General features: G+C 39.0%; 1 protein-coding gene across 1 annotated transcript in view; it reads left to right on the top strand.

Annotated features, from left to right (window-relative positions):
• Window positions 1-27,790, top strand: part of LOC136884519 (interleukin enhancer-binding factor 2 homolog) — a 44,041-nt gene that overhangs the window by 617 nt on the left and 15,634 nt on the right. The window contains exons 2-6 of the mRNA XM_067156748.2: window positions 13,103-13,289; window positions 15,141-15,269; window positions 17,393-17,561; window positions 22,443-22,605; window positions 22,690-22,810. Of these exons, the coding sequence (XP_067012849.1) occupies window positions 13,103-13,289; window positions 15,141-15,269; window positions 17,393-17,561; window positions 22,443-22,605; window positions 22,690-22,810 (769 nt within the window). The remainder of the gene's footprint in view (window positions 1-13,102; window positions 13,290-15,140; window positions 15,270-17,392; window positions 17,562-22,442; window positions 22,606-22,689; window positions 22,811-27,790) is intronic.

Raw genomic sequence — 27,790 nt, 5'->3', positions numbered from 1 at the left:
ATATAGTCCTACTTAACTTTGAAATGGTAATTCTAAGCCTCGAAGGGTTTCTGTGAAGTAATGCCCTTCCACCGAGCCAGTAACTGCACACCTGCAGTAGATTTTTTTTCTTCATTGATATTTAAGTGCACTGATTACTGTGACATTTCACGTTTGACATTGACGTAGGCCTACGGAAAATTTAAGAGTATGCAGCGTGTTACAAATTATACAAATAGTTATACTTGCCAATAGGAGCTCCAGGAGGGCCTATTTTGGATTTTTTAAAAGTCCTTACATTGAGAGTGCTCGTACATGCTATTAAATGGCATTGCCAATACAGTAGTTGGAGACGGTGAAGTGTTACAGTGGTATTAATCACCAGTGATTGTCTGGTGGCAGGAGTAAATCCATGCAATAATTTTTTGTACATGTTATGCAAATGATGGAAATGCACGTGTGTTCACTATTTATTTTAATGTGACCATTGGGGTATAGTGCGCATTGGTATCACCCAAATATCACTATAAAATTTGTCACAAATGGAACATAATAATTGCTTTTACACATATCAAGTGAAAAATCCCTGGCAAATTAAGAAATATTTGATTTTTGGAGAATATTATGTATACGTACTTTACCACTTTACAAGTACATTTGGTGGTGCGCTCACAGTGACACACGTATGTCTTTTGTGTTACACTTTCAACGATTTTGTGTGTGATATCTGTATTCACTGAAATTCTTTGCTTTTTCTTTGCTTTCGTTTCATTGCTTCACTTGTCAAACATCATTTTATGAATTGTATCGCGATATGCAATATTTAATAGGCGACAAAATGGTATGGCCAATGTACATAAGAAAAATTCAGTGGACTAGTGATTTATTGGTCCAGGGATCGATTTACTTTCGTTCGAACAGAAATAAAAATATTTATAGGTCCAGGGATCTTGCTATTTTTCTGTTGACCTCCATTTTGCTGTTTGAACTTGCCGCTCTAGTCATATGGACAAAGATAATGAGAATCTACAGACATAGCACTCCCATTCCACGGTGCTAGCCCTGGACCTGAAGAAAGTAACAAGAGACGGGACCAGCAGCACAGTACGTCATAAACCAGTCCTGTCTACAAGCCTTAAGTATAATATGTTTTCATATTTCTCAAGTAACGACGGTATTTCTTAATTTGCCAGGGATTTTTCACTTGATATGCATAAAAGCAATTATTATGTTCCATTTGTGACAAATTTTACAGTGATATTTGGGTGATACCAATGCGCATCGTACCCTGACCATTGTTAGATCAATTTATTTGGCTAGAATACAGGTTTATTGTCCAATCTCTTTAATTATGTGTGTATTCAGTGTGGATTGCTGGGTAAATTATGAAAAACCTTGTGGTATTATGTTCTGGCAAGAACGAATGTAGCCTATAGGTCTACAGTTTTTGGTAGAACTTTTCAAAGTGATCTTTATCATAAAGTCATTGGCCTTGTAGCAAAGAAATAGTAGTCCCGTTTCTTGATACGTACATGTTACAAATTTCATATTTGGTCTGTATTGAAATGAACTCTTTATAACTCCTTCAACAAAATTACGGAGACCGCGAACCCACAATGTAAATAACAAGATTAATGGATTAGTTGGATACAACTTTATAATCTAAATAGCGCCATACTACAGTTAAATATTACGACAAGAAAGTTTCAATGTCATCACAAGCGGCTGCTAAGTTCCATTAACCTTCTCTTCAACATGTAAATCAAGTTGCTTCCAGCCAAATTTCACTCTAACTTTGATATGGCAACTTTAGCCATAGACCTTCTTGTTATTATGTGGTTAAGGCCTAGTTTGTCTAATTTATAAAATCGTTTTAAAATTACTAGTGTAATATCATACCAACTTTAACTTTTTCTTTGCAAACATTTTAAATGAAGTTTTTAATTGTAAATTATTATTGAAGAACTCTTAACAATTTCTCACATTGTATAATTTCACTAATCTTATATTCTCATGTTATATTTTTTACCATGACAATCAGGATCCTGATTTTTATCTTTGAGTATGAGTGTAAAAAGGCTGATGATGCCCTTTTAAAGGGCAAAACATGTCCCTTCAAATTTTAGTTTAATAGTATGTAAGTCCTAACTTTGTAAATTTTATTGTATTGAATAGGTTGATCCTAATAACTTTTGATATCTTATCTTGATATGTAGTCGGGGATGAGGCGAGATGAAATTATATAAGCATGATTTTATGGCCAGATGCTCTTCCTGTTGTCAACCTCAGTTCAGGAGCTAATAAAATGAATGAAATTAGGTGAGAAGGTGGAAGAAATTGGCTCTTGCCTGCAAATAGGAACTGTATGAGCATTTGCCTCGAAACAAAAATGGGAAACCATAGAAATAATAATAATAATAATAATTTTGTATGGCTGTTTCTAGCCAGGTTTAGCCCTTGTAAGGCAGACCCTGTGATGAGGGTGGGCAGCATCTGCCATCTGTAGGTAACTGCGTGTTATTGTGTTGGAGGATAGTGTTATGTGTGGTGTGTGGGTTGCAGGGATGTTGGTGATAGCACAAACACCCAGTCCCAAGCCATTGGAATTAACCAAAGAAGGTTAAAATCCTTGACCCAGCTGAGAATGAAACTCAGGACCCTCTGAACCGAAGGCCAGTACGCTGACCATTCAGCCAACGAGTCGGACACCATTGAAATCATTTCCTAGGACAGCCGATAGTGCGACTTGAACCCTCTTGTCTCCCGATTAACATGCGCAGTCACTCTGCTAAGTAGGTACATTGTAGCTATAGGTAAATGATGCAGCCCATTATTACTTTTGCAAGAGAGATGTGTTCATGACAAATGCCGGAGAACTCCTATAAAATGTATTTACTTCCGTAACCAAACATTTTTCTCGGAGTTTTCCATACCTACTACGGCTAGTATCACTGCAATTGGATGAAATAAATGGAATATGTGGTACTCCCAGAATTCAACACAGACTTTATTACTAATTACTGCACAATAAAAATTCCTAAATTGTATTATTGTTGGTGGGCCAATGGTCTGGTTTGAAACAACGTACCCACTCTGCGGAGTCACATTCTGTTTATGAGGGTCGTTGTTATGCATCAATGGGTTTTGTCAGAACATAGGTACATTGTCAAAAGGGCCCAGGCCTCTCCTCCATGGGGTTTGAGTTTGCAGTTGGCAACAGTTCATCTGAATTATTACTGAGCGAGTGACTGTGCACTTGGGCCATGTAGCTGTCAGCTTGCATTCGGGAGACAGTGGGTTCATACTCTCATGCCACTGTTAAGTCACGTGCAGATTTTGTAGCACCACCTTGCAATGCCTATTTTAATTTGTCCATGAAACAATCTGATCGGCAAACTTCAGCAGTCGATAAAAAGAGAATGGAAAATTGAGAAGTTTCCACCTTATCAATACATTATTTACTCTAAAGTGGTAAAATTATTCAATACCGGTTTTGATCCCTATAGGATCATCCTCAGTTGACACACGTTGAAATATTTACAAAAAACATCACATGTAAAAGATTGTATCTGGTAAGACTAGTTCAATTAAATAAAATATGGAGGTGGTTAGTGAGAAAGTATTTGTATGTGTGTGGCACGTGACCACACTATGTCTAAGCTAATGTACGTTGAGATCTTACATTTGTTCTCAATCATTGTTTAGGATATTACATTCAGTATAGTTGTTTCATATTGATTAAAACATTAAAAATTTCTTGTAAAAGAATGTCTATCTTTGGTTTGAATAGCACTAATTGGTTTGAACCTTAACGTCACATGACACCTATATTACAGAACATAAAGTAAAATTTTTGATATACACATTATTGATTGTGAGTCTATTATGAAGTCCTAAAAATATTTTATTGCTTGAGGTATCTCACTTCAATGTATCTGTTTTTATAAAATGTCAGTAGGACTGTTTGCACTTTTTAGATGTTTGAGGTATTTCACTTTTATGAGTAAGTCCAATTGGAAACAAACATGAAAAAGCTTGTTAAAATGATACCTTTTTGACTAGAAACACTTGTTATATGGTACCTTATGTGTCCATTTTTTGTGCTTTAGATCTACATTTGTTGACACCAGTACAATAAAATTATTATTATCTATGATATATGTATAAAATATGATCTGACATGACAGGCCGTTAAAATATATAAAATATTAATCTAATAGGATAGGACCAAATTTCTTATTGGTATTGTTGTATTTTACCACTTGCGCTAGTAAAGTACGTGAGGTTAGAGCTTATGTTGTTTTTTATCCGTTATAATTTATAAATTGCTACTCGTAATGAAGATAATAGATTATGAAAAAGAGAATGGTGCGAGATATCAAATTATTTTTTCAAATTATTTATCAATATGACCAATCCTCTAATGCTGATACATACCCTGATCCTTTTGTTTTGGACTACACTGTATGGAAACAATAAAGGAAAGTTTAGCAATGTCCACCTATTAAAAGTGCAACTGAAACAACTGCTAAGGCTGTTATGTTCAGAATTCTATTTAATATATTGTAGTAATATCAATTTGTGAAACAGTACCTATAACTCCAATGAAGCAGATGATTATTTGAAATATTGGTACCTTATATTCAGCTGTAACTTTTGAGATTCTCAGCAACCACATAATTTGAAAAGCATAAACCTTGAATATAATTGAAATTGACATTGTGTGGAATAGACTGTTCCTAAGTCTTCACAATGTAGATATTTGATTTTGTAATTTGCATTTAATTTGCATTCCATTTTGACAGTAGGTGGCAGCCTGGTGAAAGCTAACTATTTTTCTCTGTGGTATAGAGCATGCTGTATTTCAGAAGTCAGTATAAGCTGGATGTCCTTTATCAGAGTTTTATGCATCTGTTTGGCTAACATTTTACTGTAGAAATTGAGCGACCTATCCCAGCTTTCCATGGCAGCATTTTTTAATTTATGGTGATTAGGCCTTGTAACAATTTCTTGTGGGGTCTAGTTGTTTTCTTGCTGATATGTATGTACACTCAACTCTCGATATACTGTAATCGGATCAACTGCGTTGGGCTCAACCACAATATCAGAAACTCTAAAAATGCACGAGTGTTAGGAGTTACAGTAATACAGAATTACAAAGGGTCGGGATAATATTGCCGAGTCGTAATAGTAGGAGGGGTGGCGCGACCTTGAAGTTATTTGTAGCTGGTATGTCACCGGCCGCGAGCACCTGCTCTACTCCACACCGCCCCACTTTGTCATTGCCTTGTTTTTGTTCGGTGCAGTTCAGTTCACAAACAGAGCCTCCGTGGCTCAGGCCGCAGCGTGCCGGCCTTTCATCTCTGGGTTCCGTGTTTCAAATCCAGTCACTCCACGTGAGATTTATGCTGGACGAAGCGGAGGCGGGACAGGTTTTTCTCCGGATACTCAGATTTTTCCTATCATATTTCATTCCAGTAACACACTCCAATATCATTTAATTTCATCTGTCATTCATTAATCATTGCCCCAAAGAAGTGCGGCAGGCTTCGGCAGCTGGCACAATTCCTATCCTCGCCGCTAGATGGGGGCTCCATTGATTCATTCCATTCCTGACCCTGTCGAATGACTAGAAACAGGCTTGGATTTTCAGGTCAGTTCGCAGACAATGGCAACCAAACAGAAGCGTGTCGTTTTGACGATTCAACAGAAGTTTGATATTGTACAAAATATAGTGTTACAAATATAAACTCCATCTGTTTAATTACTCTTAATTTATTTCAGGGTGGCCTAATAAATGTGCACACACACACACACGCGCGCGCGCGCGCGCAATTAAACATAAACAATTCTAACCAGTTATGAATGGCCACACACTAATTACCAGTCTATTTACAAATCTCTCTTCTGTACACACACCTGGGAGTCCCGGCAGGTTGGTACCTGGGAGCGTCATAATCCTTACTTTCACTTTCCCTCAAGTCGAGTCACGTCCTAGAGCCACTGTGCGTAGATAGCTAGATTTGACCACAGTGTCCCTGGCTATACAACACACGATGACTGTTCATCACTTCGACTCCAGTGATAGTCCGGTACTTCACACAGTCACCGAGCTTGATAGCTGCAGTCGCTTAAGAGCGGGCAGTATCCAGTATTCGGAAGATAGGTTGTTCGAACCCCACTGTCGGCAGCCCTAAAGATGGTTTTCCGTGGTTTCCCATTTTCTTACCAGGCAAATGCTGGGGCTGTACCTTAATTAAGGCCACGGCTGCTTCCTTCCCAGTCCTAGCCCTTTCCTGTCCCATCGTCGCCATAAGACCTATCGGTGTCGGTGCTACGTAAAGCCAATAGCAAAAAAAAAAAAACAACAAAAAAACAAAAAACAAAAAAAACTTCACACAGTCAACATGAAGCGAACAACAATCAGCAACAGCTCAACAGTATCCATCAGCAGGATGATATTCACGACAACGAATATTAACCCACGTCCAATTATCCTCACACTCACGATAACTGCTTCAATTGTTGATTCACGGTGGTCCTCCATCCACAGAAGTACACACACACAGTACTCTAAGGCAGTACACAGTCTTCTGTCCCGTGTGCCGTCTCCCATGCAGCTACTCACTGGACACTCCGACACCACAACAACAGCTCCTGGTTCAGACCTCGGTGGGACACTAGCGACAGCCAACACCTCTGTTGCCCTCAGCGCAGCCACCGAACCCCAACTCACTGAGTGTCACACTGGCTCCACCTCGGAGCCCAACTGTCGCTCACTCTAACACTCCCACACGGAGCCCAACTCTGACTGACTCTCCGGGGAGTCACCAGCCCCTTCCTGGAAATACCTAAAGGAGCCACACGGGGCTGACACGTAACAATAGAATGAGGTTCTACCGTTAAACAGGTGTGTGTCCACGTGCGGGATATTTTATGCAACAGAGACAAACTTCTATCATTTGCTTGTTCATCTGATGCAAACAATGGTACGGCAAACTTAAAAACTATGAAAAAATCTACGTTTGACAAGCTCGACCAATGCATGTTTGAGTGGTTTTCACAGCAGCGAGCTCAAGGGATTCCAGTATCGGGACCAATCTGTATGACTAAAGCAAAGTTTTTCTTCGAAGCTCTTGGGATGAAGGGTGATTTTGATGCGTCATCCGGATTGTTTACAACCGCGACATGGCATCTTTGATGTCAGTGTAAAAGGCGAGTTGTTAAGTGGAAATACAGAAGCTGCTCAACAGTTCAATTTGGATTTTGAAAAATTTGTTCTGGATGGGGGTTTGGTCTCAGAACAAATTTACAATGCAGGTGAGCCTGGCCTCTATTGGAAATCTCTATCAACCCATACTCTTGCTTTCAAACAAGAGCGTTGTGCACCAGGCTATAAAGCATCTAAAGAAAGGATGACGATTATGACCTGCACGAATGCAACGGGCACTCATAAATTACCTTTACTCGACATTGGACATTTTTCAAAGGTACAGAGGCCAAAAATTTGCCTGTTGTGTACAAGAACCAAAAAACTTGCCTGGATGAATAGTGAGATTTTTGAACTGTGGTTTGACAATAACTTCGTCCTCGAAGTTCGTAAATATTTTAGTCAAATGGACTCTCGGAAAAAGCTGTTCTTTTGATAGATAATGCGTCCTTGCCCCAAATGAAACTGTTTTAAAATCAGCAGGTGGCAACATTTGTACGAAATTTTTGCCTGCCAATGTCACTGCAATAATCCAGTCTCTGGACCAGGGCGTAATATCTGCACTTAAAAGAAATTATCGGTCATCTCTTCAAAAGAGGATTGAAGAGGGCAATGATCTCGAAACTTTTTGGAAAGAATTTATAATTTTCGACGCTATTCATGAGATTCATTCGGCCTGGGAAAAACAAACCATTGAGAGTTATGTGGTCTTGGAAAAAAATCGTCCCTGATAATTCTGAAGACGATGGATTTCTCGGATTTGATGAAGCCGATACAGTTGGTATTCTTGATTATTAGACCAAATTTAATTAAATTTTATTAGGATGAGATGGATTGGGGCTTGGAGAGGAAGTTGACGAAGACAATATTTGTCAGTGGTTCGATTGTGCAGAACGACCAAGGCTACGAAGAGCTGACAGATGAACAGATTGTTGGTAAAGTAAATAGCAGGGAGGGAGTGGGAAGTGGAAGTGTTGAGGCGGCGGAAACGGCTGCTCGCGCCGCACAAGCACAACAGTTATGCCTTGGCAAATATCGAGTCATTGCTGGAGTACTTATCACCGACAAACTTGTTTTGATGAACAAACAAACAAATAAACAAAAAGTGTTTCTTGGCACAAAAGCAGAAAACCATGACTGATCATTATCAGAAACAGTAAAGTTAGGTAGTCTGAATATTTTTCTTTGCCTTATTAGTTTCAATGAAAAGTGCTGTTTATTTTTCCATTTATTAATTGTGCTAAGTTCTACTTTTAATGCAACATATTAGGTAAGTTAATAGAAAAATACAGTAGTATCATTTATTATTGTCTTAACTACATTTATAGTATGCCTGTTCTATTTTTAACTTTTTGCGGGGTGCAGTTAATCAAGAGTTAAAACCACAGGCGGTAGGATTCCAGTTATCATCCCTTCCGCCACCAGCTATCCAGAGTACGAATATCCTCCTGTTTTGAGAATATATAAAATTAAATATTTCTTTGCCGATCATTTTTTGTGCAAGTGTATGTAGCTCAGTACGATGGTTGGCCAAGGCCTTTCTGGCCCCCTGTCTGTTAGCCACCTTCTTTCTCCGCGTGTGATGTTTAAATTATTCCCATGTTTTCACTAAAACTACAACAACTCTTAACCCTTTGTGGTCCAATTTTCTGTCACATGTTCCAACAGTCTGGTCCAAATTAATTTTGCACATTTGTACCTAGTCAGATTTTTATTAGTAATTATATTATTACCATACATTCTATTGCATAGGAATTAGTTTCCATAATAATTATTGTCGTCAGTGCAGGCGTAAAAAAACAACATACAACATAATAAACTGAAGTGGAGTGATGCAGCTAGGCAGCACCTGTGGTCCTCTAGTTTTCTGACCTGATGAGTAACTTAGTCTAGGTGGCTCACTATCATGAAATGTTACATTCCGGTAAAAAATATTGCCCTTTGCATTGCCATTTGTATGTGCGGAAATATGTTCAGCATCACTTTTACTGAAATTATCAACCCTGACCTGAGAAGTGTCGTCATTGCCATTTGCCGTATCCCCTCCTCCACCCCGGCCCATTAGCGTGTCTTCTTGCTTAGGTACCAGTCACTGGAACTTCCTCTTCTGAATCTTCGGAAACAGCATATGATGGTCCGGGATTATTCTGCGCTTTTTTACACACAGATCCAGTCGCTACTTGCAATGCTGGAATTCACTACACCATCTTCACTTGACAGTTCTCTAAACTCTTCGTTCTAATTCAAATAAATAATCATGATCACTGCTGTGTAAATAAACTTGCATATGTATTTCTTCTTCATTCATATTTGCCGATTTTATATCGCATTTTCAACCGAGACAATTTGCTTTCACAGATAAACATGCCCAGTACAACACTTGTGCAGCACTACTCACTGTAAACACAGCTGACAGGCCACGGTAACCATGACGACACACGGCTACATATATCTCGTATGATATCCATGGAGATAACAGAACGGCTTCTTTTGTTCACAAAAATTTGCTCTAGAAACTAGCACACCTACCAAGACGCGTGGCTAGTACAAACCAAGGAGGACACTGCGTAGGTTACCTGGAGCCATTGGCAGTGCCAATGCTGTATGAGAGACCTTGTCTAATTTTTGGTATTATAAATTTACTCATTTGGAACAAATATTTCAGGTTTCCTTTGGGAATTATCATCTGATAGCCAGGCAGGCATAAATTTTTGAAAATGAGAGCTTGCATCCGGGAGATCGTGGGTTCAAATCCCACTGTCGGCAGCCCTGAAGATGGTTTTCTGTTGTTTCCCATTTTCACACCAGGCAAATGGTGGGGCTGTGCCTTAATTAAGGCCACGGCCGCTTCCTTCCACTCCTAGACCTTTCCTATCCCACCGTCGCCATAAGACCTATCTGTGTCGGTGCAACGTAAAGCCCCTAGAAAAAAAAAATTCGTAAGTTGTTAAAAATTATTTCGGTACTTGCACTAAGACATTATCTGAAAATCCCTCAAGTATAAAAACTTACCCCAGAACCTCTTTGAAAACCACGTTTGTGGCATTGCCTTTTGGGGCTAAGATGACGATGAAGCTATTGACAGAGCTAAATCTGAAACATGCGACATGGAATGCTACATGCGAGAAAACCGTCCTCCTTTAAGTTGAAAAAAAAGAAAGGGTTTCTCTATTTCTAAAGGAGATTCAAATACCAATTTTCACGTCTGTAACACGTTAAGTTTTTAAAAACTGCCCCACTCCTTGGCTGAGTGGTCAGCCTTGAGGCCTTTGGTTGTGGAATTAAATTGCGTGTGATTAATTCTTCTGGCTCGGGGACAGGTTGTTTGTGTTTGTCCCAACACTCTCCTCTGCATATTCACTCAACACACCACTTTACCAACCTCAACAGGAACACACAATAGTAATTACATCCCTACGCATAAGGTTGACATCAGGAAGGCCATCCAGCCATAAAACAGGGTCAAATCCACATTTGCGACACAGTTCGCACCCACAACCCCACAGGTGTGGGAAAAGCGATAGAAGAAGAAGATACTCATTTTAAAAATTCACCTGCTTTTCTTTTTATTATTTCACCCCCTTAAGTGGATTTTCCAAAAAGAGTGTTCATTTATTTTTAAAGGAGATTCCAAGTACCAATTTTAATGTCTGTAACATCTTCAGTTTCTGAGATATATGTATCCTCGTATAAATAATTCAAATACTTTCTCACTTCTTTTCACCCCCCCATCACCCCTTAAGTGGATTTTCTGAAAACAAAATTTGTGTTCTTTTATTTTTAAAGGGCCGGGCTGAGTGGCTCAGACGGTTAAGGCGCTGGCCTTCTAACCCCAACCTGGCAGGTTCGATCCTGGCTCAGTCCGGTGGTATTTGAAGGTGCTCAAATACGACAGCCTCGTGTCGGTAGATTTACTGGCACGTAAAAGAACTCCTGCGGGACTAAATTCCGGCACCTCGGCGTCTCCGAAGACCGTAAAAGTAGTTAGTGGGACGTAAAGCAAATAACATTATTATTATTATTTTTAAAGGAGATTCTTAATACCAGTTTTCATGTCTATAACAGGTTTTTGTGATATATTGTAGATAACCTCGCTGCTGTAGAATCTTGGAGTTGACGTTGCCATGGTTACAGCAGTTCATTTCTTTATCCGATTCCTAGAGCAGGGGTATAGTGTGTTGCCAATATCTCCATAACAGTTGGTTTTAGGGCCTTGGAACATGGTTTTTGGGCCCATAGGGCTTACCGAGTTTTGTTCTTTGCGTCAAGGGGCTTAAATTGAGCTTTGTCTCGTCCTTGTACGATAAATTTGATATTTTGCCTATATTAGCCTAGTATTTTTATATTTCCCCATGCCCCTCCCCCCTCAAATTGTTTTGAAAATAAAATACAGCCCATGTCCCTCAGGGATAATGAATATTTACATTAGTAAAATAAATTTTAGAATTGGTCCAGTAGTTCCTGAGATTAACTATTACATGCAAACAAACTTTACCTCTTTATATATTAGTGTAATTAAAACTTAAAGGTCCAATAATGCTGCCTTGAGGAATTCCCCTCTTTATTACAGTGTTACATAATATTTCGCCTACTCTAATTCTCTTTAAAAAATGAAACCTCCTTAAAAATGAGGAAGTATAATGTTTAAGATTTATCTTTGATCATCATCTTATTCATTTAGAAACTCCCAGATTACTTTATTTTCATTGTTGACACCTAATAAAAATTATAAAGAACATACCCCATTTAAACAGTTAATCAGTAGTCTTGTTTTCAGATGACAAATAACAGACGATATATCTGTACAGATACTGGCAACAATGACCACCATAAGGTACAGGTTACAGCCGTCTAAAACTCTATTATGTTAAAAACTTGCTTGAAAAGAACACAGCTGGGCTGAGTGGCTCAGGCGGTTGAGGCACTAGCTTTCTGACCCCAACATGGCAAGTTCGATCCTGGCGCAGTCCGGTGGTATTTGAAGGTGCTCAAATATGTCAGCCTCATGTCGGTAGATTTACTGGCACATAAAAAAAACTCGTGCATGACTAAATTCTGGCAGTTCGGCATCTCCAAAAACCATAAAACTAGTTTGTGGGACGTAAAGCAAATAGCATTATTATTATGAAAAGAACAAAGTTATTGTCTTGAAATAGATTTTAGAACAATGATAATACTGACAACTGTGCACTTATGCAAATTCATTACTGCTCTTGAAAACTACTGATAAGTACATGAGCAGCAAAAGGGTTTAGAACTAAAAAGCAGAGTGCTAATAATCTATGCTTACACTTGTTTCTACATTGTCATTTCATTTTCCAGTAATGAAATGGTGTATGGCTTTTAGTGGCAGGAGTGTTTGAGGACAGTTTTCCAGTGTTTGTATGTTATCTGGCTGTGGATACCAGTGGCGGTATTGCATACTGTCTCACTTCCCACAGTTACCATTGTGTTGTTTTGTTTGTAAAACTGTTATTGATCAACAGTTATTTCACTTATATTTGGGGTCTGTTTTTTATTGTTTAGACAACATAAGGCAATGAAGTGTTATGATAGCCATTTTTTCTTTCACTTCCTTCTGTAAAATCGCTACTGCTCGGCTCCCTTTTGTTGTACAATGTAAAGCTGTGGACACTGCATCAAAATCCACAAACTACAGACACACACAGAGATCTTTATAGATGAGTTGTAATCTGTAATTGAAATCAACCAGCTTTCCTTTTATGAAAGGTTCCTGTGTCTTACTGTATTAAATATCTTTTGTTTATACTGCACTGTATGTTTGTTCTTACTTCTCTTTGAACTCCTACTTTAAACACACACACACAAATTGATGTGATGAGCCTGTATCTACTGACGATTAAGCTTTGCTAAATTTTGACAGTCTTTATTTAAGTTTAAATCTATTTGCAGGATTAACGCACCAATAAGGATGAAAATGATGCGAGGAAGAGGTCGTGGTGGGATGGGACGAGGAATGGGTCGTCCAGGTCCGTTCAAGGTCAAGCAGTTCGTACCACGTCATCCATTTGACCTTGCTCTCTGTGAATCTGCATTTCCCCGGGTGAAACCTCTGGCTGATGAAAATTCCTTCACTCAGGTAGTTTATGGTGAAAGTGATTAGGCCTACCTTTTTAAGCAGGAAATCTGTTAGTTTTATTTATTTCATATTTTGTTTTAGGGTATTTCGCAACATTTGGACTGACTAAATATGGTATGAATTCTAGTTTGTATAACAAAAATGACTGTATTTAATAAGAAGCCAAATTGCCCTTTTTAATTCTTATTCTCCCACTTTACCTCCTTTCCAGAAACCACCCTCTTTTTTTTTTTCCCCACAAAAGACACTGTTAATATATTTCAGAATTGTAATAATGATGATTATTTTTGTACTGTAACTTCTAGTTATGAGTATACTCCAAATTACAGGTGCCCAGAAATAATTTTCCTTGTTTTTTTTTTTTTTTTATCCAAGTATTTATAGAGTTAACAATTTCCTTCAGGATGCTGTTAGGGAAAAATTAACTCCCAATATTCCAGTATAACGATGGCATGTCGAGCTTGGCCTATCGGTCTTGACAGATGCATTACAATGTTCCTCCTTCTAGCCCTTCCCCTACCAGCACTAGTATTTGGAAAGTAATTCTATCTTGTTTCACCATTTCCATCAATGTACTCTAGTTAAGTTTGATCTTATTTGGAGTTTACTTGAGAAACTTCATCCTCAGATCCTACGGACTCTTCAGAAGCATTATCATGATCACCGATTCCTCTGTTCAGTCTCATCATCTGCTTCTGGTAAATTAACATCTTCCTCAAATCCCTCTTTACAAAAGAGTTGTCTTCTAACTGAATCCCATTCAGTTTGGAAACGTTCATTCTCCTGCAGCTCTTTTTCAACATCCCCCTGTGGGTGGGGGCGGTAGAATAACACCCACGGTATCCCCTGCCTGTCGTAAGAGGCGACTAAAAGGGGCCTCAGGGGCTCTGAACTTTGGAGCATGGGTTGGCGACCACGGGGCCCTAGGCTGAGTCCTGGCATTGCTTCCACTTACTTGTGCCTGGCTCCTCACTTTCATCTATCCTATCTGACCTCTCTTGGTCAACTCCTGTTCTTTTCTGACCCCGACGCTATTAGGCTTGTGAGGGCTAGGGAGTCTTTCATTTTCACGCCCTTCGTGGCCCTTGTCTTCCTTTGGCCGATACCTTCATTTTTCGAAGTGTCGGACCCCTTCCATTATTTCTATCTGATTAGTGTTACATAGAGGATGGTTGCCTAGTTGTACTTCCTCTTAAAACAATAATCACCAACCACCATCTTTTTCAACACAACACTGTCCAACAATTTTCTTATGCTATCTTAATTTCTGTCAGTAAAATCCGTTGCTTTGGAAGTCGCACACGGTGGACATGACCGCACAGAACAAATACAAATTTTCAGGAACTTGCATGCGGCCGAAAGCACCCCATCCATAGAATACCGGCTGCTATGACTCACTAGATGGCACTGTCAGCTATTTACCCTTATGAGAGTTCCACCCACATCCCCACCCACTATATGATAGGTGATCATCATCTGTCACCTACTGTATACGCAAAGGGATACCAACTTTAACATGACTGCTATCTTTTCCCCGCCATGCTACTTCTCCTGGATTAAGAACTCCTGATGGACAAAAATCTGATGCCCCAGCATTTCTTAAAATATATGGCAATTAGGGGTATGTTAAAACACACACACAACATGATTATTATGTGGAGTGTCTGACTCCACCCATTTTTACAGTATTCAAGTGGTTATAGGCCAGTCCATTATGCACTTTTGTTTTGTAAAATATTTGCTACCAAATATTATTTTAATACACTGATTCCCAGGAATTAATTTCCTAATTTCCTCCTAACATATTGTTACTGTTGTGCTTGTTAATTTGATCTATTTTTACTCTTTCAGGCTTTGTTGAAGAGAAATGCAGATTTATCTCCATCGCCTCAAGAGCAGACTTCAGTTTTAAATCTCGTCACAAAAATTCAGGCGGTCATGGACAATTTGGTCGTAGCTCCTGGAACATTCGATGCTTGTGTAAGTAGTGGTTGTGTGGAATGTGGTGATCCAATGTATAATTTTTGTTTTCTGTTTTAGAATTTAGTAATATGCTCTCTAAAAGGAAATTTGATATTGCTGTGTTATTGGGAGTTATGAAAACCATGTTATTAGTAAAATAGCAAAGAGCAAGAACACACAGCATGAACACACAGCATTTTACTAGTACATTGTTGAATATCTATATTGTTAAATGTATATAGTGCCAACTGAAATTGTGTACCGGTAGTTGTATGCTAAATCCATTTTTCTAAAAATGTAGAGACTTGTATAATTTTTTTTTTTTTTTTTTTAGCTGCCTAACATTTCATTCTCACATTTCACATTCAAACCTTACTCTTCTTTATCTTCCCTCATAATTGTTATTGTGTATTATTCTGTGTCTTATGGCAAATCTAGGGTGTCCTGGATCAGACTAAATAAATAAAAATCTCATTTTTTTCAGCATTTCATTGGAAGTTAATTTTTTTGTTTCATAGTTCAAACAAAGGTTACTAAATGGCATATTTGAAAACTATAATCCAATTAAAATGGAGAATATTTAATAATTGACAAAAATACAATATTCCACTTATCTAGCTGTGCTATTTTGGATTCCTTAAAAAAATTATCCCAATTACTACATTTTATGAAAGAAAAATGACATGGCTATGATGGACACCTTACCGGTGAGTGAAACGAAGTTTTATGTTACATTTCAGCATTTATACCTTACAAAATATTTCAAAATTCACATATGACGCCAGTACAGTAGTGACTTGAGCAACATTTTTGAATGAATTGCAAAATTGGCATATAATAGCACTTCATAGTGTGTCCAACTTTGGGTCACATGAAATTCCATTATTTAGTCAGTATAATTGTTCACACCTCTTTGTGATCCGAATCCTTTCTATGCACTGGTTTTAGATTCATAAAAATAAATAACAGGCAAATAATCACAAGATTGTGGTTTAAAATTGAGGTTATGTCACTTATCCTATGATGGAACAAAATGGAAAGCATAGGGTTACATTATTGACATTTCATTAATAACATAGGTAAAAACATAACTTGCTTACCATTGAATAATTAGTTGTTTAAATACTCTGTAGTATTGCAGACATTCAGTTGAGACAACAGCCATAGCGCAAAAATGTTTGCACAAAGGTTTAGAGTAAACAAAGGTCGACATCTGGCTGGCTTAGTTCAGCACGCTTGTACCATCTAATGAGGAATTGTAGTACATATTGAAGATTTCAGTGGGAGCCGATGTGGTGCTGATATATCATTTCGCGTGCTGTCTTTGCTGTGGATATGGGTAGTGATATATCGTTACCTTAAGAGTGAGAGTGTTGCTGATTTCTTACCTCACAGTAGTATAGTACAGCTAGTCTGAGTGGTTCAGACGTAAATATTCCATTTAAAATGCTTGTCTAGCCGTAGCTTTATGGAACTTCTAACTCCTGTGCCATCTCCAATCTTCAGTGCCTTCATTCTTATAACTTTGTGACCGATTGAATAACTGGTTTTGTTTCTCCTGCATGAATCCAGTAACAAGCCAATCAGTGTCATGAAATTTTGCTATCTTTGATCCTCTGAATGCTTCTCTTGATGGCCGGCATTCCTAAACTTTTCTTCATTTTCCTGCCAATGTCATATGTTACACTCAGAAACACCAAATGTTCTTGCAGTCTGTACAGTATTAGGATGTATACAAAGCTGAAAAAAAAAAAAAAAAAAATTGAATTATGACTTTGAGCTCAGCTATGATATACGGATACTTTAGACACACAAGCTAGTAGAGTTGGGGAATGATACAAATAGAACTTCACAAAAACGAGTCCTTAAATGTTAGACTGCGCATAAAAGGCTACAGTTTTTATTAGTGGATTTTAACATAAAAACCGTTGTTTTACTTTCTGGCCAGTATGGTATTTTCGGTAGTATTTCATTCATAATGCTTCTTGTTCTGAATTGTATTTTGTTCATGTATTAGGGTTTCACCTATGGGTTACTTTGAGTACTCAGTTATCCCATATTCTCTATTTGTGCATATTGGTATGTTCACTCAGAGAAATGGACATTTGGTTACTGTTTTCAAGGTTTTTTCACATTTTCAGCAATTGGAAGAAGTTCGACAAGTAGGCTCCTTCAAGAAAGGCACCATGATGACTGGTCACAATGTTGCTGATATTGTAGTCATCCTGAAGACACTCCCAACTAGGGAAGCTGTAGAAGCCTTGGGTATCAAAGTGCAGGAGGACCTAAAACATCAGGATCCCAATGAAGGTAACAGCATTACTTCTCACATTTGTTCGGTCCTATTATAAACCTGTCACTAACTAGAATCGTACTGTTACAGACAGTAGTGATGAGTTAGAGTGCACAAACTTATTTTGTAAATGAAGCATGTCACCTTCACTATCCCCTCTATCCGATCATTTAACTGAAAAATTGTGCTCTTTTTTTTCCCCCCATTTTGCAGCTACCATGGGAATTTACCGCCATGAATTTATTCTGCATTTTTCATAACTTTGCCAGTGAAATGAACACTGTAACTCAACTCTTCCACTAGAACTGTGCAAATAACCAATATAAATTAACCTAAATTAATATGTGACCCAGATGTCAAGTATGATGACTGTCAAAGTTGTCTTCTTAGCTTGTATCCTGCATTGAAGCAGGGTCCACTTGTTTGGTTGCTGATCTCCCCTTCTTCTTGTAGAGAGCATCTTCAGACTTACGGCTTGTCACTTGCATGTCCTCCCTGATTTTGTCCATCTGCAGTTTCTTCGGGCAGCCGCAGGGTGTATTTCCTCCTGGATCATAGCGGAGAGCTGCTTATGAAATCATATTTTCCTTGCTTCTAGTGATATGTCCATACCACCTGAGCCGTGTTTCTCGTGTTTTTTTCTTAATTGTTATCACTTCCATCTGCTTTCTTCCGTAATCATTCTTGACCGGGTCAAGCCTGTAACGCTCAAGAACCAACACAACATTTTCATCTTCATTCAGTGGAGGCCTTACTCGTACATTGTTGAATCTGCGCAGCAAACTGAGCCATAAAGTCACTGGGCATATCATGGACTTGTAAATTTTCCGTTTCAGATGATTAGGTATTTTCTTGTTACTTAGGACTCCAGTGACTTGATACCATTTTAGCCATGCAGCATTAACTCTTACTAGAGCCTGCAAAAATGTCTCACCATCTAAAGTTATTGGTGAACCAAGGTATTTAAACTATAGTTTTTGCAAGATTATGACCTATATTGACAGTACCATCAGTCTGTGTGTTACGTTGCAAATGCTCCATTTTCTAGGTGTTCAGTCAGAGACCATTTATACTCAAACGATCTTTCCAGCTCACTGTCTGGTTCTCTGTAGCCTGAAGTTTTCGATCGGCAAGAAACATATTATCAGCATATAAAATTGTCCATGGATGATGTTTCTGGATGTCAGCTGTTACCGTGTCTATGCACAAGATAAACAGAAGAGGTGAGAGTGCAGATCCTTGGTGGACTGCAACTGTAATTGGAAAAGGCAGTGAAGTTCCAATTGGACAACACACTACCCTTATGATGTTGCATTAGAGGATCTGAATACACCGCACTTAGGCTTCTGGGGCAACATGTAACGAAGTTCCTTCCAGATGAGTTTATGCAGTACCCTGTCGAACACTTCATGGGTCCAGAAATGCCAGATGCAGGGTTTGGTTCTTTTTTTCTATGTTTCTCTAAAAGCAGGCAGGCTGCATGTTGCGCTGAGTACTTTGATAAATCCAGGGTAAACTCTGATGATGCTGTGTAGTCTGTCAAGAACACACTCAAAGATTTTTCATTATATGGCAGAGCAGGCAGATTGGACTATTGTTGGAACATTTGCCAATGTCTCTTTTACCCTTCCAAGTAGAGGTGATGGTACTGGTCTGCCAAGTTTCGGGTAAGCAGCCCTTGGCAATAACATTGAAGAGTGCCAAAAGGATTTCATCTCTTCCTTGTCTGAACATCTTTCAAGGCTGCTATCTCACCATCAGAAAGCTCCTCGATTGTAATTGTGTAGGTTGAGTGGACCTCAAACCAGCCCTCAGAGCCAGGTAAAATTTGCTGGCCTGGCCTGTAATATAACCCGGGGCCTTCAGGTAGGAGACAGGGATGTTGCCCCTAGACTGCTGGGCTGGCAGAGTTTAACTACTAATAATCACAATAATATCAATACTAAATTTATTCAGAAGTACACATCTATATCATCTGATGGCCAGGCAGGCATCAATTTTTGGTAATGAGACAAAGTCTCTCATAGTGCATTGGTACTGCCGGTGGCTCCAAGTAGCCTACGCAGTAGCCTCCATGGTACGCACTAGCCATGTGTCTTGGTAGGTGTGCTATTTACCAACTGATGAGCCCAACTTAGCACACTGGGGTGAAATGCTGGCAACCAGGGATGAGTTAGCTGGAAAATTTATAATGTCCCTTATTTTGAAAGAACAATATTTAAAAAAAAAAGTGAAGTGAAAATTATATACAATCTTACACACATCAAATGATTAGAAAATACAAATAAAAGTAAACAAACATTTCCAAAATGACACCCAATGGGTTCATTTATCATCATCAGTACCAACTTCGGAACTTTCATCACCATCACCTTCCCACAAAATGTCATCGCTGCCACCCATAGCATTAGAAATGCTACATTTCCTGAAGCTCTTCCGTATGAGGTCTTCAGCGATACGATTCCATGCCGTCAAAATACACAAACACAGCAGCTGAACTTCCGGGCACTGAATGCAACCGGTTGGCGTCAGTGTGTGATTATCAGCCGCCATCCATTCTGTATGGAGCTGTTTCAAGGCTGCTTTAAATGGACAGTTCACGCAGACATCCAGCGGCTGTAGCATATATGTCATCCCTCCTGGAAAGGCTGCTAGGTCAGTTTTCCCTTCCTTAATATGTTTCTTCACAGCGTCTGTTGTGGGGCTACGGTAACTGTCGAGAACAAGCAACCTCTTTTGTCCCAATAATGCACCAGGGCGTCGTTGCCAGACATACTTTACCCAGTCTTACACAAATGAACTGTCCATCCAACCGGAATTCTGAGATCTGACGATAACACCAGCGGGTAGATTTTTAGGAAGCGTCTTTCGCTTGAGAACAATGTACGGTGGCAATTTGGTTCCATCAGCGAGAATACACAACATTACTGTTCACCGTTGTTTTTCATTACCACCTCTTCTAATAGTAACACTTTTTGCACCCTTAACATTCACAGTCCTGTCCACTGGCATTTAAGAATAGACTGGCGTCTGATCTGCATTGCCAGCAAATATACGTTTTCCTTCTTCCGCAACCGAATTATGAGGTGCTGAAACGACAATAACTTCTCATCGTAGGCACCAGGAAGACGGTGTGAAATTGAGGTACGCCTTTGTACGCTCAACCCATTTACTGTATAAAAATTACAAACCCATCCTTGGATTGCGTTAAACCCTTCCGTTGAAAGCTCCTTTGCGATCTCTAATGCCTTTAGCTGACACATTTCAGTTGACACACCATATCCCAATTCCCGCCTTTCTGTCGCGTATTTATAAAGTTTTTTTTCAATTTCTGGAAACTGTATACTCGCTCCATGAAAAGCTCTACGATCACCACTGCATGTTAATAGCACATTTTTCTTCTTTCTCCAATCGCAAATACACGACTCCTCAATATCGTATTTCCTACCAGCGGCACGATTTCCGATAATTTCGGCTTCCCGAACTACTTTCAGTTTCTCACTCGCAGTAAAAGATCGCAAACGCTTTGTGGAATTCATGTTGATACTCCGAGAACGTGCGTGAGACTGACGCCAAGAGCGGAAGTAGCGTATACTGAGAGCGGGGAGAGCATTGTTGCCAACTGCACCGGCGGTGATACTCGATTTACGCGCATTCAGAAAGATAAATTTCCCAAAATTTTAAATAAGACCCGCACCCAATTTTGGGAGCGATATTTTTGAAAAATCAGTGCGGGTGTTACTCGAGATTATACGGTATATTGGTATTATAAACCTAGGTTAGGTGACACCGTTTGAAATAAGAAAATGGAAATGTTTGCGACAATCCTGGATTGATGCTATTACAATTCTTAAGAATGAAACAGAATATGCTTGTTCAGACTATTGTAATTAGAAAATACTTGCTAATGAGTAAGCCGTTGCTTGAAAAACTTCCGTGAAAATGTTTAAACAAACAGATTGCTGTTTCATATAGATTTTAATGTGCTTTTGTGCGAGTTTGGTAGCTTTCCCGACTTTAATGGAAAATCATTTATAACATTATAAGAACAACCTTAAACTAAGAAAATTTGTCAAAATGAAGCACAAACTGTAATTACAGTACAATGTGTAGGGGAAATATCTCCTTGTTTTATTGCTGTCACTGTGTAAGTAATGTATGATGGTACAATTTATGTTACTACAGGCAAAGATCTCTGGAAAAGGTGTGCTTCCTACTGAAACTTCGATTTAAGGTAAACCCCCATTTAAGGTTAAAAAAAATCAGGTCCCTGTAAAAACATTAAAAGCGATTCTACTGTATCATCTTTGTATTCAAATTTGCGGAAGTAGATTTATCTTCCACCACTGGGAATCTCTTCTTCACACATGAAAAGATGAATAATTTTTCTTCTCGGCTCTAGTTTCCCCGATTTTTCGTTTCGCCGTCCATTATCATTCCTTCCAAATCATATGTGAATAGGAAACGAACCTGAGTTGTTACGGACATGTTGGAACACTTTGCTAGCACTCTGTGTGATTGTTTGTATTAATGGGTCTTAGAATATTTTGTGATGCAGCAAGGGTTGGCATTTCTGAATTAATAGTTGGTTGCTGTTAATTCAACATTTTGTCATTCAAAGTACAAATTTTGTGTCCCAAAACTTTGGATTAACAAGGTTTTACTGTACCTATTTCACATTGCATAATTAATACTGTCTGAAGAGAATATAAGTAATAAAGATAGAACAAACCAGAGCTGTGCTGGAGGAGATGCAGCATTTATAGAGCTAGGGGTGACTGAATAGATTAGACAGCAAGAGCAAACTTAAGGATGAATCCACTTATTAATAATAATTTCTGTGAAATGTTAAATTAATTGATGATGTGTATGCACTTGACAGTATATCCTTTTTGCAGTTCTTTCCATGTTGACCAATGATCGTGGATTTGAAGTCAGCAGCTCTGATGCTACTGTCAGGGTACTGATGACAACAGTTCATCACAACCTTCGTAAGCTGGATCCAGATCTGCATTTAGATCAGAAGATCTTGCAGAGTCATCTAGCTGCCATCAGACATAGGTAACTGTTATGCATAAATCGAAACTTAATATCACAAGCTACTGTGATGCTGCTTTAGTAACAGATTGTCTTTATTGTTTACAGTCGATGGTTTGAAGAAAATGCCCATCATTCATCCATCAAGGTCTTGATCAGACTTCTACGTGATCTCAGAAATAGATTTGAAGGTTTTGAACCTCTTTCACCATGGATGTTGGATCTTTTGGTAAGAAATGATGTATTATCAATAGAGTTTATGATTTTTAGCATTTGCGATAATTGCGAAATATGCCGAAACTTTGTCATTGTATGTGCCTTCATCTTATATGACCCGTACGGGTGGTTTTTAGCGATTTCGAAATCGTGATAAAATGCGAAATTGGTTCAAAATGCGAAATTATACAATTTATGCGAAATAGATGCGAAACTCTCAGCTTTATACGAAATAAACATATATTTTTAAAAAGTATGCATTTTTCTTAAAAATAAGATATAAATGTTGTTATTTATTTCAGGAGAAATAATTATTACGGCGCCCACTGCGATCGTAAAGCGGTAACATGCTTTGACGGACACTTCCGTCTTGGTGCACGGAACATCTATAAGTTCATTATCGCAGTTAGCTGGTCGGAGAGATTTATTCTCTTTGTTTCGCAGCCTAACCGATTGATGTCAGACGACGACATGAAACATATAGACTGCTAAACATACTCGTTACAGCGCCCCTGGTTGAAGCACAGCGAACTAACTTTTCCTACAACTGTCATGGCGGCTGCCACATCTTGGTCTTGACAGTTAGCCCTTATCAGTTCAATGAATTGATGAGATTATACATTATTGCAAATTAAAGATATGTTTAAGAATAAACACGACATTTTCAAACATGTTTAATGTTGCATTGATGTTATAATGAAATAAGCGCAGTGAATATGGTGAGCATTTGCTTGGTTAAAACGAGAATTACGTATGTAGAAGAATGGATAATTTGACGTCATGCACTAACAATAAAGTCATTCACTACAGAAAGACATGTTATACGTACAGCAGTTCATTGAGGAATTCGCACGCGTAGAGAAAGATACCCTGCCTTTTCATAACATACCTTCAGTGTCATTCTGGTATAATTTTTGAATTTTGTTTCTTTGTCTGGTTTGTTACGTTTTATGCTTTTTGCTACTTATGGCTGCTTTCTAAGAACTGCTGTGCGACATGTAGCACAGACGTCCGTTGGTTGCGGTGTACAATATCTCTACGGCATCCTCTGCCTGTCGTAAGGGGCCACTAAATGGGGTAACCCCAGATTCTAAAGTTGAGAACACCTGACACCTGGTTGAGTGTAGCATTCCTTCCACATACGGTATCCTACCATCTTTACCACTTGAATATTTCTACCGGACCTCTCTTGGTCAAACCTCGCCTGACTTCATTCGACTGACTCCATAGCCTACATTTATTTATGTATTTATTTATTTATTTTAACCTTGCACACCTTCTCAAAGACCGTACTCCATCACACAACAACTTCTACAGAGCCTTTCTATGGTAGATTCAGAGGAAATAAGCATATGTTTTGCCTACAAGTGTCATGGCTGCCAGTGGTTCAAGCAGATTCAAAGATGGCCATCAGATTAGCAGTCTATATTTTTAATGTCGTTGATGTCAGATGATACCTGAAGCTATTTTCTCTGTGTAAAAAGTAACTCTGAGCTGAAATACGGAAAATAAAAAGCACCTCATTTTGCCGCTCGTTTTAAACAATCATGGCGGCATCCATGCGCGGCATGGATGAGTTTATTCGTAACTGGCTTGAAAATAGTGATGTTGAAAGTGGAAAAGATTCTCTGGAGAGTGAAAATTCTTCATCTTCAAATGACAGTGATGAAAGTGATTCCGAGATGATAGTGCCAATTGAAACTACGTGACAAAACCAGAATGCAACAAGAGCGAGTCAGAAGTCTACTTTTTTATTTATTTATTTATTTATTTTTATTTTTTTATTTTTTTTGCTAGTTGCTTTACACGTCGCACCGACACAGATAGATCTTACGGCGACGATGGGACAGGAAAGGCCTAGGAATGGGAAGGAAGCGGCCGTGGCCTTAATTACGGTACAGTCGCAGCACTTGCCTAGTGTGAAAATGGGAAACCACGGAAAATCATCTTCAGGGCTGCCGACAGTAGGGTTCGAACCCACTATCTCCTGGATGAGCTCATAGCTGCGCGCTCCTAACCGCACGGCCAACTCACCCGTTGAGAAGTCTAGTAAAATGATACTTGGAATTATGATCTTGTTGACAATAATGTAACATCTAAACCAGTTTTTGAAATTCACTCTATAGTGAGGAGGGGGTTGGGTAATACAGTGGAACCTCGATTCTCCGTTTTTGGAGGGACCACCGTAAAAAAAACGTACAACACGGGAAAACAGAAAATCCGGGAATGAATGAACCATGAACAATTTGGCTAAACATCACTAAAAAGAAATATGTATACTTAAAATCTTACAAACACCCCTAAACCAAACCAAGCTACAGCCCCAATGGGCCTTCCGCCTACCAAGAGACCGCTGCTCGGTCCGAACGCCTGCAGATTACGAGGTGACGCATGGTCAGTGTGACAAATCCCCTCGGCCGTTATTCCTGGCTGTCTAGACCGGGGTCGCCATCTCACCATTAAATAGCGCCTCAATTAAAGGTAATCGTAGAATGAGTGAACCTGGAACCAGCCCTCATATCCAGGTAAAAATGCCTGACCTGGCCGGGAATCGAACCTGGGTCCTCCGGGTGAGAGGCAGGCAAGTTCGACCGCGGGGCCGGCTTCAAACATTAATTACCGGTACGCGGCTTAAAAGTCTCGCAACTTTACATTCAGTTTTACCGGGGAAACTTCGTCGGTTTCGTCTGCAAACTTCTTTCAGATCAGCAACTTTGATCGGTCAAACTGTTCGAAAAACCTAATAATATCAAGCCAAACAATCGACCACAAGTATTTTTTAATTCTCGAATCTAATAAAATAAAGCACAGTGGATACAAAAGCGCTCAACATGATGGCGAAATCCCTTTTTCTTTAAATCTTCCATTGTAATTTGGTCACCGGTACCTAGGTAACTGTTCGTAGTCAGTTGGTGGAAATCTTGTACCGCGCAAATTAGGCCTACGGCCTATATCGACTTTTAAAGGTTATGTTCAACTCGAGAATATTGTTTCGAATGTAAGTATCGATTCTCAAATTTTCGAGTACATTATGTTCAATTATGTCCGTCACTAATCACGATTACATTGGAAAGAGAAAAAGTATCCTCAAAACTTCCGAATTTACGGTTATTTGCGACCTTGAGCTCAGCTAGAAAACGTGCTCGCTGTCCAAGTCGGTACGAGTGCGAAATGATGCAAAGGTTTTTACATGTAATGTGCGCAAATAAAACGACTGCGGTTTTAACATTTTAACACAATAACGTGAAATTCCTAGTCTTACATTAGGACCAAAACAGTAAAAGGCAATCCCAAAACCACCCATGCCTGTCTCGATAACGTAATCGTATAGGCTACGATAATATTAAGATACTCAATTTGTGTTACTGTACTTACGAAGGAGCAGTTTAGATTCCTACCTGAAAGTTCAGTGACTATACAGTGCCCTCAGGGAAGTGCCGTAAACCTGTTCGGCGATACACTCAGAAAAAAAAAAGTAAACATCTAACCATAGACATAATGTACACGCTTTGCAAGTACGAACATTTGACGAAACTCGTTCCGTCTTCAAGCAGAGCTGTCGAAATGCGTTCTGTCTCCTTCCAATTGTTGTGGACACTCTCTGCTTTATGATTTTGATTCTCTACACAATACCACTCGAATGCGATGCTAAGATGGTCCCTTATGCAACTTCACCGCCGATCACTTTTCCTCTTCCTCAAATTACCGCAACGACTGGACGTTAACACCAAGATCCGCAAGTATGCCGTAGCCGTCCTTTCGTGAGATACAGTTTCTTGAAAAACGCATGATCGAGGATTTAGCGTTGATGGGACTGACATTTCTGAACGGTTGATGCGGGAAATCGTTTCTTCGAGAAACGGATGATGCGGGATTTTTACAACGTGATTTAATTAGGATGCTCGCGGGACCACGTAATTTGAACGGATAATCCGGGAAAACGTAGTTTCGGGGAACGTATAATCGAGGTTCTTCCGAAAGAAATGGACTTAGGGAATGAATATCTAAACCCACAGTTCTGGGATCACGTTACTAAGGAAACCAATACCTATGCCTCTACATTTCTTGCTAATTTATCTGCTTCCCTTGAAACCAGTAATACTTACGAACAAAAACATTGGTTTCCTGTTACTATAGACGAGCTAAAAGCTCACTTTGCTTTGTGTATTCTTATGTAGCCTATGTGATTAATCAAATTTATGTTAAAGTGACGAAAAAATAAATAGTATGTAAGGGAATATTTCCTTTCACAAGTAATGGCAGGCCAAAGGGTTAAATCATTCAATGTGTGGAATTCCTTTCACTGGCTAAAGAGCACTGCAAAGACCAGTCAATCAAACAGCAAATACACTTTCAAGCACCACGTTCATTCTCTTTGTGTGTTGACCCTTGATCTTAGTCGGTTATTCTTGACATTGGTGTTGAGTAGTAGTTCCGTTTAAATGTACGGTAGCGATTTATTTTATTGTCTGTTAGTCATGGGTCGAAGAGAAGTGACGATCAAACAGCATGCCGAAAGTCACAAATCGGGACATATTTATGTAAGGATACAGATGGCCTATATTGATGTGCCGACTCTGCAACCAAAACCTTGAAGAAGAAAAAATGTTTTGCAGGCTTTCCTTTGCCTTGGCAGCACTTCTGTGCATTTGGGCCTCTACGAACAGTTTCGATGTAGAGTTTTTTTAGCAAGTACAACATAATTGTAACTGATAGGCGGTCTCAAATGAAGGAGGACACCTTTTAAATAATTGGCATGTTGTACTTAAATCATCATTGAAATTCCTCTTCCTTGTAGGTGTGTTGTACTGTGATAAATGAATACGTTCAGAATTGTATTTTTCACTTTGAAATTGTGTTTGTAAATTTGAAAATAAGCATATTCCTGTGTGTTCGTTAATACTTCTTGCATTCTTATGTTGATGTTTGTCTTATTTTCCATAGTGAATTCAAAACTGCATGACGAGCAATGTGTGATTAAACAGCATGATTT

This window comes from Anabrus simplex, chromosome 12, assembly GCF_040414725.1.
Source record: "Anabrus simplex isolate iqAnaSimp1 chromosome 12, ASM4041472v1, whole genome shotgun sequence".
Taxonomy (NCBI): Eukaryota; Metazoa; Arthropoda; class Insecta; order Orthoptera; family Tettigoniidae; genus Anabrus; species Anabrus simplex.
This window is presented reverse-complemented; position numbering and strand designations above follow the sequence as displayed.